The sequence below is a fragment of the Sinocyclocheilus anshuiensis genome, unplaced genomic scaffold (assembly GCF_001515605.1).
Source record: "Sinocyclocheilus anshuiensis isolate Anshui unplaced genomic scaffold, SAMN03320099.WGS_v1.1 scaffold607, whole genome shotgun sequence".
Classification (NCBI taxonomy): Eukaryota; Metazoa; Chordata; class Actinopteri; order Cypriniformes; family Cyprinidae; genus Sinocyclocheilus; species Sinocyclocheilus anshuiensis.
In genome coordinates, this window is record NW_015552591.1 from 630450 (window position 1) to 646647 (window position 16198).

The 16198-nt window shown below is 43.3% G+C and overlaps 1 protein-coding gene across 1 annotated transcript in view; it reads right to left on the minus strand.

The window, feature by feature from the left end:
- Window positions 1–12944, minus strand: part of LOC107665537 (relaxin receptor 1-like) — a 69288-nt gene extending 56344 nt beyond the window's left edge. Inside the window, exons 1-2 of the mRNA XM_016456451.1 lie at window positions 12702–12944; window positions 5736–5885 (exon numbers count right to left, since the gene is read on the minus strand). Coding sequence (XP_016311937.1) covers window positions 5736–5885; window positions 12702–12744 — 193 coding nt within the window. The 5' untranslated portion in view covers window positions 12745–12944. The remainder of the gene's footprint in view (window positions 1–5735; window positions 5886–12701) is intronic.
- Window positions 12945–16198: the final 3254 nt, after the last annotated feature.

Sequence of the window (16198 nt, forward strand, 5' to 3'; positions counted from 1 at the left end):
AGAGGGACCGGCTCTATCGCATCCTTCGCCAGTAGGACTGCGATCTCTGCCCGCAGAACAGGGGCATCGCCGGGCGAACTGAATCGCATAGCCGAGGCTGATGGTCCACAGAAGCCAGCGAGACGGCTGGGTAGCGCTAGCCAGTCACCCAGATACCGTGCAAGCGGGACCAATGGAACCACCGCTGTACCCGCGGTGGGGCAGCGAGATGGAGCGCAGGGACTCAACTCGGATGGCTTGTGAGCAGACCGAAGAGGGGTCTGAGTGTGCGGTGCAGCACTTACCTGGTTCCACAGTTTGGCAGAGGGTGCGTGAGTAGGGCCTTTGTTGACGCTCTCGAACCGCCTACTGCTGCCTGCTGGCGACAGGGGAGGATGAGTTGTCCGGGGTTGAACCGTCCGCAACTCTCCGTTCACCATCTCCCGAAGAGCAGATCCCTCTATCTCTGGGTCGCCTGTCTCAGGGCCACTTGCTCTTCCGCTTGCCACCAGGTTTGGCAGGGGCCTGGATGGGCTGGGCGGCCTGCCTACGCCCGGCTCCACAGCGCTGCGGATGCTGCGCGGGAGCGGGGGCGGACGCAGGGGGCCGCCCTCGGCGACGAGCATGCTGGGGCGCTGTGGTCGGTCGGGCGGGTGGAGGCAGCAGCTCATGTCGGCCAGACACAGCCAGAGATGGCACTCCTGGACCACAAGCGTGGACATCGCACGACCCAGAGAACCCACGGTGACCTTCGTTGCTCAGAGTGCGAGGTCAGTGGCGGTTCGGAGCTCTTTCAGAACTTCCGGATCGTGACCACCCTTGTGCAGGTCCTTCAGTTCCTTGGCCTGGTGAACCTGCAGTAACGCCATAGTGTGTAAGGCGGAAGCAGCTTCCCCGCAAACCGTATAAGCACCGCCGGTCAGACCAGACGAATGCCTACAGGCCCGGGAAGGGAGCAACAGGTCTCCCCGCCAGGAGGAGGCTGTCTTAGGACACAACTGCATCGCTACCGACCACTCCACTGGGGGGATTGGCAAATACCCCTTTCGCTGCACCACCGTCGAGGGTGGAGAGGGAGGAGGAGCTAGAAGGTCGGTTTCTGGCAGTAAAAGGTGCCGTCCACGACCTGGTAAGCTCCTCATGCACCTCCGGAAAGAAAGGCACCGGGGCGGGGCGCTGAGAACCAGCGCGAGCCACCCCGAGAAACCAATCATCCAACCTCAAGGGCTCGGAACGCGGATTCCACTCAAGCCCTACCCTTTCGGCGGCCCGAAGCATAGCAGACATCTCTGGATCCGATTCAGGCATTGCCACAGTCCCGGAGGGTGGCAGCGCAGCCAAATCTTCCTCTCCAGAGAGCTCTCCCTCCGATGCAGCAATCGACATCTGGTCATCGGGAGGAGCCCAGAGGGATACCGCTGATACGCTCTTTAAAGAGGGCCCAGCGCGTTCCTTCGGCGTCTCGGCTGGTTGCGGAGTGCTGGAAGAGTGGTGGGCCCCCGAGGGTTGGTTCCCTGAGGGGTTTGCCACCACTGTAACCCTCAGACTGCCCGCGCTACTGCTGGAAGTAGTCCTCGTCTGGCCGCCGTCAGAACGAGCACTAGATCGCGGCAGAGGCAACAGAATTCCACACCCTGGAGGTAGTGAAGCCTGGTCCGCAGCTCCGAGATGGTCATCTTCCCGCAATGAGAACATGACTCATCCACGAACGCCACCTCAGCGTGCTTCATGCCCAGACACGTGAGGCAGCGATCGTGACCATCACCCGGCGCCAGGTAACGACCGCACCCAGAAACGCATGGGTGAAACGTCATCTTTACAAAGACGCACCCGTGGAGCACTTTTAGAGAAATTGCTCTTTCAGGGAAATGCTCTTTCAGTGCTGAGGCGCACAGGGGAAATGGCCACTTGCAGCACAACAGGGGGTAGTGCAGCCTGAAGTGCGCAATGCACTCGACACAGGAACGACCACCGCTGAAGCGCCCTTTCTGCCAACACCAGAAGCTTCCAAGAGCGCGTTGAACTCGTAGCTCACTGAAGACACTTGGATGGAGCAGAACGATGTTGTAGCTCGGCTCCGAAGCGAAAAGTGACTCGGAGTGACCGACTGAAAGGGAACTGGAATGTGCTTGTGAAAAACTGCAAACTTCAATGAGACTGAAACAAAAATGTTTAAAAGGAACTGTCTTAAAAATATGAGTGTTTGTGAAGAGGAACCTATCACTGGATTGGGGAAAGTTTGCATCATTCAGGTTGCTAAAAAAAAAAAGGATTAGGGTTGCACTTCAGTGTGGCACAAATTTTGTCCCATTTAATATGCCAACCTGCCAACCCCACAAAATGACAAGATTGTGCAAGGGCTAATGCATCCAACCTTATTTTACTAGTTTTATTTAATGGTACCTTGGTTAAAAATATACAGTTCTACAATGAAATTGTAAATTACTTATAAATAATGACTTGGTAATTGGTTTGTAATGAATGGACACTGAATCAATGCACACTGCATTCTGCATTATCAGCCAACTAAACAAAATGGATAGGATAGATTTTCATCTTGTGCATTGCTAAAACAAAACAAAAGTGACACATTCAGCATACGAGAATTAATGATAATTTGCTCACTGAATCCTTTAACCAATTTATCAGAGACTAAAGTATTTTCAGCAGTTGCCTGGAGTCACATATCCAACTGTGCATCAAGATCTTGTTGATGTGCTGTTCTTTTAAACTAGAAGACCATTAATCATACACTGAGATGGCTGATACTTGCAATAAAAGAAAATCTGTTCAATATAATCAATCGTTACTTGTAACGAGAAACAAAGACCTTTGGAGACATTCACTTCTCACATTTTTTTTTTTTATGAGAAAAAGACTAAATTCTCCTTAAAAGAACTCAACAATGTCTCAAACTGTGCTCAGATTTTCCAAAGTATCACAGAAACATCAGGGGTTTTAATATGAACTCATATTTCTGAGCTGTATCATTCAAACTCACTGAATATTTTTTTAGGAAAACCATCTGAGACAAAGTTGACAATTACATTAAACATAAGTACAACTAAGAACTACATTATTTATCATGCTATGAAAGAGAAACTCTTGAGTATTAAAATGTTCTATTGAGTATTATATTAGTATTGCTAAACTCAAAAGCAAAAATTACTGTATAAAATACACCATAACTTGCTGAAGGTACTTGGGGTCTAATAAACTGGTGGGATGACAAGAAAGCAGTTTGTTAGCTGGCAAGATCAATGTAATGCTTTGTTTATTTGGTATTGCAAAACTCATAATCAGAAGAAAGACTTGTGAGATATTTTAGATTCGCTGGATTACTAAGAGAGAATCCAACCTCCAAACAACAGTCCCAGTCTTATCTCCAGCTAACAAGACAATCACAATCTAATCACTTCAATTCACAAAAGCTACATGAAATAAGTTTTCTACAAGAAGAAAAGCCACACATAAGTAAATTTAGGCACCAAAAAAAATTACTTTGAGATGAGGAAAAAAGCTTATATGCAGACAAAGGATGATTTTGAATAGACTAAACCACCACCATAATGGATGACTGTCTGTGGTGCATTGCTCTAACTTCAGTTTCTAAAATTAATATGATTCTAAATCAAAGCTACACACCATTACCGATGACAAAATGTATATAAGTCCACAGATAGATGCTCTGAGGGACTTGGATTTTACAATCTGACAAAGCTCTTGAGGTTCAAAGCATTCATGGCAAAAATGACAAATGGCTTTCTTTGTGGCATCACCCAGAGTCAAAATGTGTCCATATCCCTGTCTTTCATCCTCATGAGAGAATGGATGAGAGAGAGACAGAATGAGATTGACTGCGGGTGGGCCCGCATCTCCACTTTTGGTTTATATAGAGATTCAATTGTTTATCCAAAACTTCATTATCTATCAAATCTCAAAGGCACTTTTTCTTTTCTTTCTAGTTTGAAAAAATGCTTTTATCATCTTTCGAGAGCTCAAGTACAGCTTATCATTTCGTTCACTTGGCCTTTCATCTATATCCAACTTTTTACCGAACAGCGAAAGCAAGCATCTTCAAGCCAGTGTTAAGCCTGGATAATTCATCCCTATCTTTTACAGTGATATCCGACAGTGACCTTTCTGGCCCTGAAAAGGCTTTGATAACTCAGATACGACAAGCGGAATGCGATCAGAAAGGTGGGAGTGGATTCTCATTCATACATAATACCAATCTCAGGGATTTGGAAAAGCATTAGAGGATCTCTCACTTCCTGTCTGTCCTGTTCTGCTTGACTCACCACACAGGTCTAAGCAAATGTGTGTGAGGTCTAAGCAATACACTGTAACATTTCCCTTCGTCCTGACCTTTTACAGTCTGGTGCCAACCCAACGCCTTTTAACCTTCCCCGTTCTCCATTGTACAAAGGCCGCAAAAGCAAGTAAGACAAGGTTAAACGCGATGCCCATCACTGTAGGGGCCAAATGGTGACACTTAAGATTGAGTTTGATACAGTCGCTGTGACATTTGCCGTGAGACAGTTGCCGAATGGCTGGGCATGCACTGTTTCTGACAAGTATGACATTATAAAACTGCCTACATAACCACTAGGGCCATTGTAACACGTTGTGACATTGCTTGAGTAGATGATTACTGAGGAATCAATGGGAAATTACCACCTCTATGCAAGGTAAACAGCATTGTGGGTTTTCTCTTGTAAAAAAAAAAAAAATCATTAGCAATTGTTACCAAGTCAAGGAATGTTATTTGATTTTGGGGTGGGAGGATAATTACAACTTAATTGGTTCTTCATCAGTACTTTCTCACCAGATACCTCTGAGACTATTAGAAGATAATCCTGTGGGGAAAAAAAATCAATTGGGGCTTGTGACTGGAGTCTGATGATAAACCAAGCTGTTTAACTGCTAGGCTTTCCCTTACTGAGAGAGATGGATGAGATGGTAAATTAAATATGACAATTCGTACAGATGAAAATGGCAGAAATCCTTGTTTCAATCTGACAGATTATGCATTATTATCAGAATCCAGCAGTGGAGGTGAAGTCAACTGACATGGTTGCACCTCACACAGTCATAGAATGAAGAAAAGAGAGAGAGGTGGAGAAAAGGAGCAGAAATAGTTAGAATCTGGAAGGAAGAAACAAAGCACAAGAATCAAAAGATGAAATACAAAAAAAAAAAAAAAAGAAGGATAGGAAATGAGAAATATTGAAAGAATAACAGATACCAGGGAAAAAGCAGAACAGGGACAATATACTCTTATGCTATAGGATACCTCAAATCTTGTTTCTTTATTGCTGTATGCTACAGAGAGATATTATATGTATGTCTACACCGGACATCCATATGCTTTATGCATCACAGCAAACATTACAAATCCATTCGGAAGTAACGCAAGCTGGTAGAGTACATGGAATGTTTACTGATTATGGGTTCTTATTGCTTTTTACACGTCACACCGCTCGCATCCGATGTAGACAGGGTGTTATATCACCACTCTTGGAAAGCTGCTCAATCAATCAGATTAAATTACCACAAATAAACACATTTATACTGTCTATGTGTGGTATTAAAAAATCTGCATCATGCAGTATAAATATTGGTGTAAAATCAGCTTCGGATAAGCAAATCTATGCTCAACACCACTGGATTACAGTACAAAGTAAAAAAAAAAATAAAAAATGTTGCACACAGGGGAAATGACAAGAGACAGACAGGAATGAATCTGAACTAACCACAATTCTCCTCATCTGCCTGATTCCCACAGTCATCCACGCCATTGCAGTGAAGTAGCTGAGGAAGACAGGTACTGAGGTTTCCACAGGGGAAGTAGCCCAGTGGGCAGTGAGCCCGATCCTCTGATACGTTAAACATGGTCAGCACCACTTCAGATGAGACAAAGACAACGAGAAGAGAGAAACAGAGCATTATAAATTCAGCCTCAGGTTAATGTGAGGTGTAATGCCCTTTTCACAAATAAAAAAGCATTTTTATTTTAACTATTAGTAATTCACAATGACATGTTAAACCACGTTAACTTAAAATTGTCTTTTTCTTGTGTTAATTGGTGATGTAAAATATATCCCCGGACACTGTACTGTTTTATAAGATGTTTTCAGAGATACAAATTACAGTATTGTGGCGACTTATGTTTAGAGATGTGACAGAATTCACATATGGTGCTTGTAAGGTTTTCCCCCTTTAAGAATGTTGATTAGCGGCAGTGTGGTTTTCCCCTTTAAGAGATCAGAGTTTTGGTCTAGTGGGTTGTTCGGAAAATAAAGTTAGCCAGTTCACGGCTTCAGCATCCAGCTCACATGTCGTCTCCACTTATTTAATTGCACGAACACCCACATGTGGTGACCCCGATGCTCTTGGACGTTTCCAGAGTTTTTTTGTCGTTGTTGTGGAAGACGAAATAACGAAATGCACTCAAGTTGCCGGAGTTTTGGGAGCAGCAAGCCGCGGCGTGGTTTGCACAGGCGGAGGCGCAGGTCGCTCTGCGCGACATCCCTGCGGATGACACGAAGTATTACTACGTCGTAGCTTCACTCAGCAGCTCCACGGCATCGCGAGCTGTAAGCCTGTTAAACGAACCCCCGGAGAGAGACAAGTACGGCGCCCTTAAAACTTACCTGTTGGGAACTTTTGGGTTGACTGAATCAGAGCGTGCGAGGCAGCTTCTTTCATTACCAGGACTGGGTGATGCAAAGCCCTCTGAGCTTATGGATCACATGTTGACATTGTTAGGTGAACATAAGCCCTGCTTTATATTCAAGGAGCTGTTTCTTCGACAAATGACAGAACAAGTCTGCACGGCTTTGGCCGGCATGACGATTACAGACTTGCGAGAGCTGGCTAAAATGGCGGACAGTTTACATACCGCTTTGTGCGGTTACCTAGTTGTGCTATACCAACATCTTTCAACGCCTCCATTAATCCGCTGGTAGGAGCGGCTAATCGGGCTGCACAAGCACCACCACGGCGAACCGATTCCGGTTTTTGTTTTTATCACGCTCGTTTTGGAGACAGGGCCAGGAAGTGTCATTTGCCCTGTAATTTCCGTGGTAGGAGTACTACACTGTCTGTGAATGCTGTGGACAGTGGACATACTGGCTGCCTTCTCTTCATTACGGATGATATATCGGGACGAGATTTTCTCTGTGAGACTGGGGCTCAGGTGAGCGTACTGCTGGCGACTCCTTTCGATGCGCGTTCTGAGCTTAAGAGCCCCTTACTGGAGGCTGCTAACGGCAGCAAAATCCCAACATACGGTAAGCGCCAGGTTAAGTTGTGTTTTAACGGGCACCGTTTCACTTGGGATTTTGTTGTGGCTAAGGTAGCTCGTCCTTTGCTGGGGGCTGATTTCCTGTGCACACACGGTTTGTTGGTTGATGTGCAGAACCGCTGTTTAGTCGATGCCAAAGATTTCAATTCTTTTCCGTCTACGCTCAGTGTTTTTTCAACAACAACTTTGTCAAATGCTTCAGAGCCTAGCTGTGAGTTTTTGCGCATGCTCACTGAGTTTTCTGACATAACTCAGCCAACTTTTTCTATGGCAACACCGAAACATGGTGTGGAGCATCACATTTCTACTACAGGTCCACCTGTGTATGCTCGCGCTCGCCGTCTTGACTCATCAAAATTAGCTGCCGCTAAAGCTGAGTTTGCGTACATGGAAGAGGTAGGCATTGTACGATGTTCTAATAGTCCTTGGGCTTCCCCTTTGCACATGGTACCTAAGTCAGATGGTAGTTACCGTCCATGTGGTGATTATCGCAGACTCAATGATGTCACAATTCCCGATCGCTAACCCGTTCCACATATTCAAGATTTTTCTGCGCGGCTAGCTGGAAAAACGATTTTTTTCCAAGGTAGACCTTGTGCGAGGGTACCACCAAGTACCAGTCCACCCGGACGACATTCCGAAAACTGCCATTATCACCCCTTTTGGGTTGTTTGAGTTTTTGCGAATGCCATTCGGCCTGAAAAATGCCGCTCAGACTTTTCAGAGGCTCATGGATTCTGTGTTACAGGGTATGGATTTTCTTTTTGTCTACCTGGATGACATTTTGGTTGCAAGCACATCCAAGGAAGAACATTTGCCGCATCTCCGTTCGCTTTTCGACCGCCTTAGTGCTCACGGCCTTATTATTAATCCCGGCAAGTGTCAATTCGGCCTTTCGTCTCTCGATTTTCTGGGACACAGAATTACAAGTGCCGGCGCGTTCCTGTTGCCTTCACGGGTGGCTGCGGTTAAGGGTTTTGCTTTGCCGCCTACGATTAAAGCTCTCCAATAATTTCTGGGAATGGTTAATTTCTATCACAGATTTATTCCCAAAGCAGCTGAGCTTATGTGTCCCCTCTATAGGGCCCTTAAAAGCGGTACCCCTCGTCACATACTTAAGTGGTCAGATGCAATGATTGGAGCTTTTGACAGCACTAAACAGGCTCTAGCAGAGGCTGCCTTGTTGGCGCATCCACTTCCGGACAGTCCAATCGCTATTACTGCAGATGCATCTGGTTTTGCGGTTGGGGCTGTCCTGGAACAGTTGGTGCATGGGCATTGGCAGCCACTTGCATTCTTTAGCCGCCAGCTTCGTCCTAATGAACAAAAATACAGTACGTTCGATCGGGACTTGCTTGGCCTCTACCTCGCCATTCGACATTTTCGTTTTTCACTCGAAGGCTGGCACTTCACTGCTTTTGTCGATCACAAGCCATTGACTTTTGCTATGTCAAAGGTTTCAGAGCCATGGTCTGCCCGCCAGGAACGGCACCTGGCTTACATTTCAAGAACTGGAGACGGCACGTTTTTGATGTCATCCATGGTTTGTCACATCCTGGTACGAAGGCTTCCCAAAAGTTGATGGCTTCTAAATTTGTCTGGCGCGGCCTAAAGAAAGATGTGAGAGCATGGTCCGCTTCATGCATTGCCTGTCAAAGAGCGAAAGTGCATCGTCATGTTACGGCACCGTTAGCGCATTTCGAGGTACCGGAGCGTCGTTTCAATCATGTGAACATTGACCTTGTTGGTCCTCTTCTGCTGTCTCGGGGGTACGCTCACCTGCTCACGATGGTGGATCAGACTACTAGGTGGCCAGAAGTGGTTCCTTTGGTGTCAACGTCAACTGCAGACATTGCTCAAGCTTTTATTGGCACCTGGATCACCAGATTTGGCACCCCATTGGACATCTCTCCTCAGACCGTGGTTCCCAGTTCACGTCTGAGCTTTGGGCTGCAGTTGCGCATAGTCGGGGCATTAAGCTTCATCACACTACAGCTTATCACCCACAAGCGAATGGTCTGTGTGAACGTTTTCACCGATCCATGAAGTCTGCACTGAGAGCTGCCTTGAAGGATGACAACTGGTTTGACCAGCTCCCATGGGTATTGCTGGGACTTCGTACGGCACCTAAGGAGGATTTATTTGCTTGTTCAGCGGAACTGGTTTACGGGCAGACACTTAGGGTGCCTGGTGACTTTGTTTCTGATACCGACAACCCGTGGTCTGGTCCACCTAATCGTCCCACCCTGCGCAGCCATGCCTCCACTTTCATCCCAGTGCCCACCTCTCACCACGGCCTTCACAAGACTTGGGTTCCCAGCGATTTGTTGTCTGCAAAATTTGTGTTCGTTTGACATGACGCACACAGAGGGCCATTGAAACCTCCATATGATGGACCGTTCCGGGTTCTGGAATCCTCGGACAAGACATTCCTTATTGATGTAGGAGGGAGGTCGGAGTGTGTCTCAATTGATCGCCAGCTCACAGAGACCTGGTTCGGCCAACTGAGGTGGCCGTGGCACCCCGACGTGGACGACCTGCTTCTGTCAACCCATCTGGCAAGTTTGTTGTTCCAGCTTCTACTGCTGATAGCTCACTGCAGGTGACCCGTACAAGAGCAGGACGCAGCAATCGTGCTCCTGACAAACTGAATGTGTAGATGTATGTGAATTCTGGGGGGGCTTGTGTGGCGACTTATGTTTAGAGATGTGACAGAATTTACATATGGTGCTTGTAAGGTTTTCCCCTTTAAGAATGTTGGTTAAGCGGCAGTGTGGTTTTCTCCTTTAAGAGATCAGAGTTTTGGTCTAGTGGGTTGTTCGGAAAATAAAGTTAGCCAGTTCACGGCTTCAGCATCCAGCTCACATGTCGTCTCCACTTATTTAATTGCACGAACACCCACAGTATGTAATTAAATGTTCTGAAGGTTAAACACTATTTAAGTACAACTGGTGGCCTCTGTATGAAAACAATGTCAGACCTGCATGATAAAGAAAATTACGACAAAAGTTTTTGCTAAATTACACATGCATGAATGTAATCAAAGAGTAGGATATTTACCGCCAGTTTCCTTCTTTCAATGCTTTTTATGTGAGGTCACACAAATACCCTTTAAAAACATCTAAAATGCATACTGAAATAACCACGTTAAAGAGTGAACATCACAAAGCTCTTGCGCTGCATAGCTACTTTCTAATCACTGATAAAAATCAAAGAAGGGTTTTCTTATTCTTTACTCAACGTTTCATCACAACCTTTCTGTATGACTCATATTACTGCAAGTCATTCTCAAGGCAACCTACAGATCTATGAATAAACAGCCCAAAAGAAGAAATAGTTGTGTGTCAACATGAAGAATTGCCATAGTGTAGCAAAAGCTTGGGGGCAGACGGTGCAGTACGATTTATCACACAGTAGCTTTTTCTTTCTTTCTTTCTTTCTTTCTTTCTTTCTTTCTTTTCTGAATGGGTGTGAAGACCTAAGCTCTATATAACAAAGATAACTATTATAGTGTATTATATTATATTACACTATGTCTCTATTCACAGCTTAGGTCAATCATAATGTATATCCAAGATTGTGAACTGTTCTGTAAATGTTACACTGTTCAGAGCTGAGATAAAAGTGTAAAACAAAATCTGTCACCGTAATCAATATGATTATAGCATCTGTCTGGAGGAACATTATCTTAATCAGATCCAAAGTAAGATATATTACATAATTTTGAAATGTAAAACCCCTCTTTTTTTTTTATTTGAAGCGCCCTGATATCATAAAACATTGTAGTAAGTTGAGATTCTATAGTTAAACCAATAAATCAATACAACCATGATGCACTGCATAGCCTTCTCATCAGTTCTATGTGCAGACCCCCTGTTCCATTTGTCCCCTTAACTTCATTTGTTATCCAAGCAGTAAAAATCTATAAATATCTTTCTTGGAGGACATGAATCTCATTACAGCTGTATTGAGTGTGCTTGGATTAAGATGTTTATCTTGGATCAAGTTTATCTGCTTTTGAGTGCCACATATGACAAACCTTACACCATAAGTAAACTGGAGAACACAGACAGAAACAATGAAAAACATAAACTATGCTGTTATTATTATGGCACTACACAGTCAATGCCACAAGTTATGGAATTTGTTTGTTAATTTATGATACCTAAGCACTCCCCAATTAGATATTTAAATATATACACACACACATTTGTTTTTTGTCCAACACAGTGAGGACTTTCTATTGACTATTGTTTTTATACTAAATTCAAGATATTTCCTATCCCCTAACTCCTCCACTCAAACTAACCCTTTTGCAATTTTTTTTATTTTTTTTTTATTTTCCTTGTGGTGACTGTTGGCTGGTCCCCGCAATGTAGGCAAAACTTGACACACTCACTCTCACACACACTACACAGTCAAAACCGATGTTATGTGAAATTTCTGCACACAAGAAAGGAAAACATGGGAAGTGTTTTAAACCCTACTAAGCTGCCTACCTTACCTAGACAGTATTTTGCAGCATCACAGGTGCCTTCACAGAATTTTTGCAGAATTCTGGCACATGCAGCCTAAGTATGTAGGTAGCACTGTAGGATTTGAGATGCAGCCTTGATGTGGCCCTCTTATTCCTTTTACAGTGAATTTTGATATCTGAGTGTACCTATTGCCTACCTTGTTCATCCTCCTTCAAAATGATATACTTTAATCACTTTATACTGGAAAGCAGAGTCCTCCTTAAGCCAATTAAATTATAATTACGAGATCAAAGTAAAGATTTATGGGAGGAGGTTTTTAAGTATTATTACTATATACTATTCTTTTTTCATACAGGCCTAATTTTATAAACGTTTCAACAGCGTTTCAGTGAATAGATAAAAGTTAAATAACAAGTTAGTCAGGCTGCGCTAAATATACGCACGCAAAGAGAAATCGCTTTTGGTAACCATAGCAACAGCGGCTCGATCATCGTCTGTATTGGACGGTACAATAACAAAAATACAAGTTCTCTCAGTATCTCCACATTAATGTACATTTACATATCACCAAAACTTTAGTCTTTAAGATAAAACGTATAAACTATTCGCCAAGACGAACCGACTGTGCGAAGAAAATTACGGGAAAAAATCGACCCCTTGAAAGTCACACATGGCTAAAAGGCTAACGTAATAGCAAACTAAATGTAATAATTATTCACCAATAATCAACAATATATTTAAAGCAACGAAAACGCACCAGTTTCCTCATGGGCCAAAAACTTGAGATTAAAACTATTTTTGAAATGAAAAGCACGTCAAAGATGTGTAAACTGTTAACAGTGAAAGTGATCGGAGTTCGGTAGACATCGTGAAAACAGACCACTTTCTCTGATAGAATGAATGAAGAAAATACAAGGTGAAGCACAATAACTCACCCGACACCCCGCACATCAAGATGCTGGCGATGTGAACTTGCATGGTAATAGCGACGGAAGATGTGATGTCAACAACTGTTGAAACCTCTGTGCGCGCTGTCTATTTTCCCCTGGCTGGTCAAAAAGAAGACTTGTTCAGTTCCTTGTTGCCAGCCTCCTCTAACAAATTGAAAGAAAGCTGTGTGCTAATTAGGATTCGGACAGATCCGACTGATCTACGGAGATGCTCAGTGCGCTCCTTTGCGCGCACGGACTGAGTATGGATCGCAGAGAGCGCACGCACATGCACAACGCATAGACATCTAGGGGAGGGACTTTGCAATGAACTACGTCGCTTTTCTTCAAATCGACGAACACGTGTAGAGGTGAGGCTTACTAGAGCTGTGTTTAGTAACCAAAATGTTTTTTTTTAAGTAGACACAGTGGTATATAAAATTATGTGATACTTCATAAGTAGCCTATGATGACGCATCTTAGTGATTAGAGTACAACCCAAACTTCTTGTCAGCAGGCTTCTTTCATTTTATTGCTTACCCCTTTCTCAGTTGCTGTCAAAATGTTGTCTAGACGATATTTCAGCAGGACAAGCATGACTCACTTTCTCTGCCCTGTGATTGCTGCCCCATTCACCGACATCTACATGACATTTCTCTCATGAATGGCAAAATGTCCTAAAACCCTGGTTAAAGGAACATTGTAGCAGCTTGTCCTTGTGCAACAGCCAGAACTTGACCTTCAGACAGTCAAGTCCAGTTTTGGGTCAGCTGCTCTCGGGGAAACTGCCCCATTATCATGCCAGACAGTGGTGATCAAAGAGGATTGTGTTAAAGCCACAGATGGAGGCACTGTCTGCAAAAGAGAGAGAGAGAGAGAGAGAGAGAGAGAAAATGAAGCAATTCAGCATTACATCACTTACTCACCAATAGATCCTCTGCAGTGAATGGGTGCCATCAAAATGAGAGTTCAAACACCCATTCACTGCAGAGGACCCACTGGTGAGCACATGCAATTTGCATTAAAATTTGATTTAATGCAGAATTTCTCCAAATCTGTTCCGATGAAGAAACGAATGCATCTATATGTTGAGGGTGAGTACATTTTCAGCAAATGTTTAATTGTGAATAAACTATTCATTTAAAGTTCAAATATCCAAATGAGCCCTATTAATTTTTTTGTGATATTTGGTTTGATGCTAATTCTTTTTATAACAATAATAATAATAATATAGTAACCAGGAAGATGTTCTTAAGATCCATGCATAAGGGGGTCATGAGCCGAGTGCTGCTCTCTTCTAATCAAATCACATCTCTTGCTCTATTTCCCGAGTTTTGCCTCACACGCACTAGAGGGAGAAACACGCTGTAATAAAAGAACCTCTTGCTCTTTTAGTTCTGAATCATAGCTAATTTACAGTTAACAGCTTGAATAAGTTTACAGTAAGCTCTCTTTAACCTCCCTCTGCCTCATGACCCATACTCTGAAGTGATTCCTATAACACAGCCTTCTCATTATAGCAGCTTATATGTCTGTGTACTACACAGATATGAATCATAATATATCATTTGACTTGCCAGGCAAACAGCTCTTTGTTCTTTGGGGACTTTGAGTAAGTGACAAGAGAAACTCCTGAGTGGCACCTGAAAATCTAGAGTGGTCATTCTGGCAATCTGACACCATTTATTTTAATCTCTCAATTGTTTTTTGCCTGGTATATAATAAATGCTGAATTCAATCTTTCTGTCGGTTTGGCACTGACCCTATTTAAACTCTAATAAATGCAAACCAGAGAGCTGATTTTCCAGAGCAGCTAATCTCAGGGAGGGATGCTTATTTCCACAGGAGCTGCATCACTGCTGTGGTTTCTGGGCATGATGAAGAAATTCAGATATGTTCTAGGCAATTGCTTTTAGACACATCAATGAAAATTCAATTATGAGGAAGCAAATAATTGAAATAATATTTCTCACACAAAATGTGCGAACAACATCGGTTTCTATTCTATTAGCTATGTTTGCTTAGAGATAGAGGAAGCTGTGACATATACACATCTTCCTTGTAGCAACATGTTCCCGACATCTACACCAATAGATGACATTTCCCAGCATACCTTGCACCTAACCATCTGCACTTTAGCTCAGTTTTCCCTTCTCACTAGCTTTCTGTCAGATCCATTAGTCTTTATTAGACCAAGAGGTGAATAAAAGATGCTCGTTAGAGAACTCCTGATTGTCTCTCGTTAGTGTAATTAAAATAGCTTGAATACATTATGTACCCCATCCAGAGCAGAACTGAACAATTTTGTTTAAATTAAAAATAGATTAAATTTGAACTTTTAAGCAAGCAGAATTAAAATGGAATGATATCTATATAATTCCTTTTGAATTTATGGACCATTGTGGAAAATCACTTGAACACAAAATGCTTTGATTTACTCGGTATATAATATATAATATAATCCATCCATATTAACATATTAAATAATCCATCAGTTTTTATGCCATTTTTTTTTAAAGTTGAAAATGTGAAAAGTGAATTGCAAGATATAGGGCCCTATTTTAACGATCTAAGCGCATGGTCTAAAGTGCACGGCGCAATTGCGCTTAGGGCATGTCCGAATCCACTTTTGCTAGTTTAAGGACGGGAAAAAAGGTCGGCGCACCCGGCGCATGGTCTAAAAGGGTAGTCCCTATTCTCTTAATGAGTAATGGGTGTGTTTTGGGCGTAACGTGCCATAAACCAATCAGAGTCTCATCTCCCATTCCCTTTAAAAGCCAGTTGCGCTCGCGCCATGGCGGGTTTGCTATTTACATGGCAGAATTTAATTTTTTATTTAAAAAAATATTTGTGTGCTGCTGCGCATCCCTGTGTGTGTAATAAGCAAAGTGTATGCTCTTTGTGCACCCGCCTATAGGCGCATATTACTAACGCGCTCTTTAAATAACACAGAAAAAACATTGCGCCAGACTTTAGACCAGGTTTTTGTTGGTCGATGTCACAGTCTATTTCAGTTGCCTCAAAATAGCAACGTGCCAGCAATGCGCCTGAACATACCTCGTTTTCAGACCAGCACACCCATGGGCGCACAAATGGGTGCAAATGCATTTGCTATTTAAAGCTGCAGTCTGTAAATTTTGCCTCTTTTTCACCATCTCTGTTTGAAAACCTGGAATTGCAGTTACTTGCGGAATTGTACTCTGCGTACTCTGGCACGGCTCCAGCGCAGATGAATCTAATGTTTTGAGGAGTATGTGTGGTAGTCAGTCACTGCACCGGTGTGAATCCTATACTTAGTAATCACAGATTCTAGCCTATGTCTTGGAATATATGACCCAAATAAGAATTTTCACCAGATATTGTCAGTAACAAGTCTGGCACTTTTGTTTTGACCAACTGAGGAAAAAAACATTACAATAAATCATGCTACCAATGGTGATTTAATCTAACGATCGATTAGCTCATATCACATCAAACCGTGCAAATTATTATTATTGTTATAC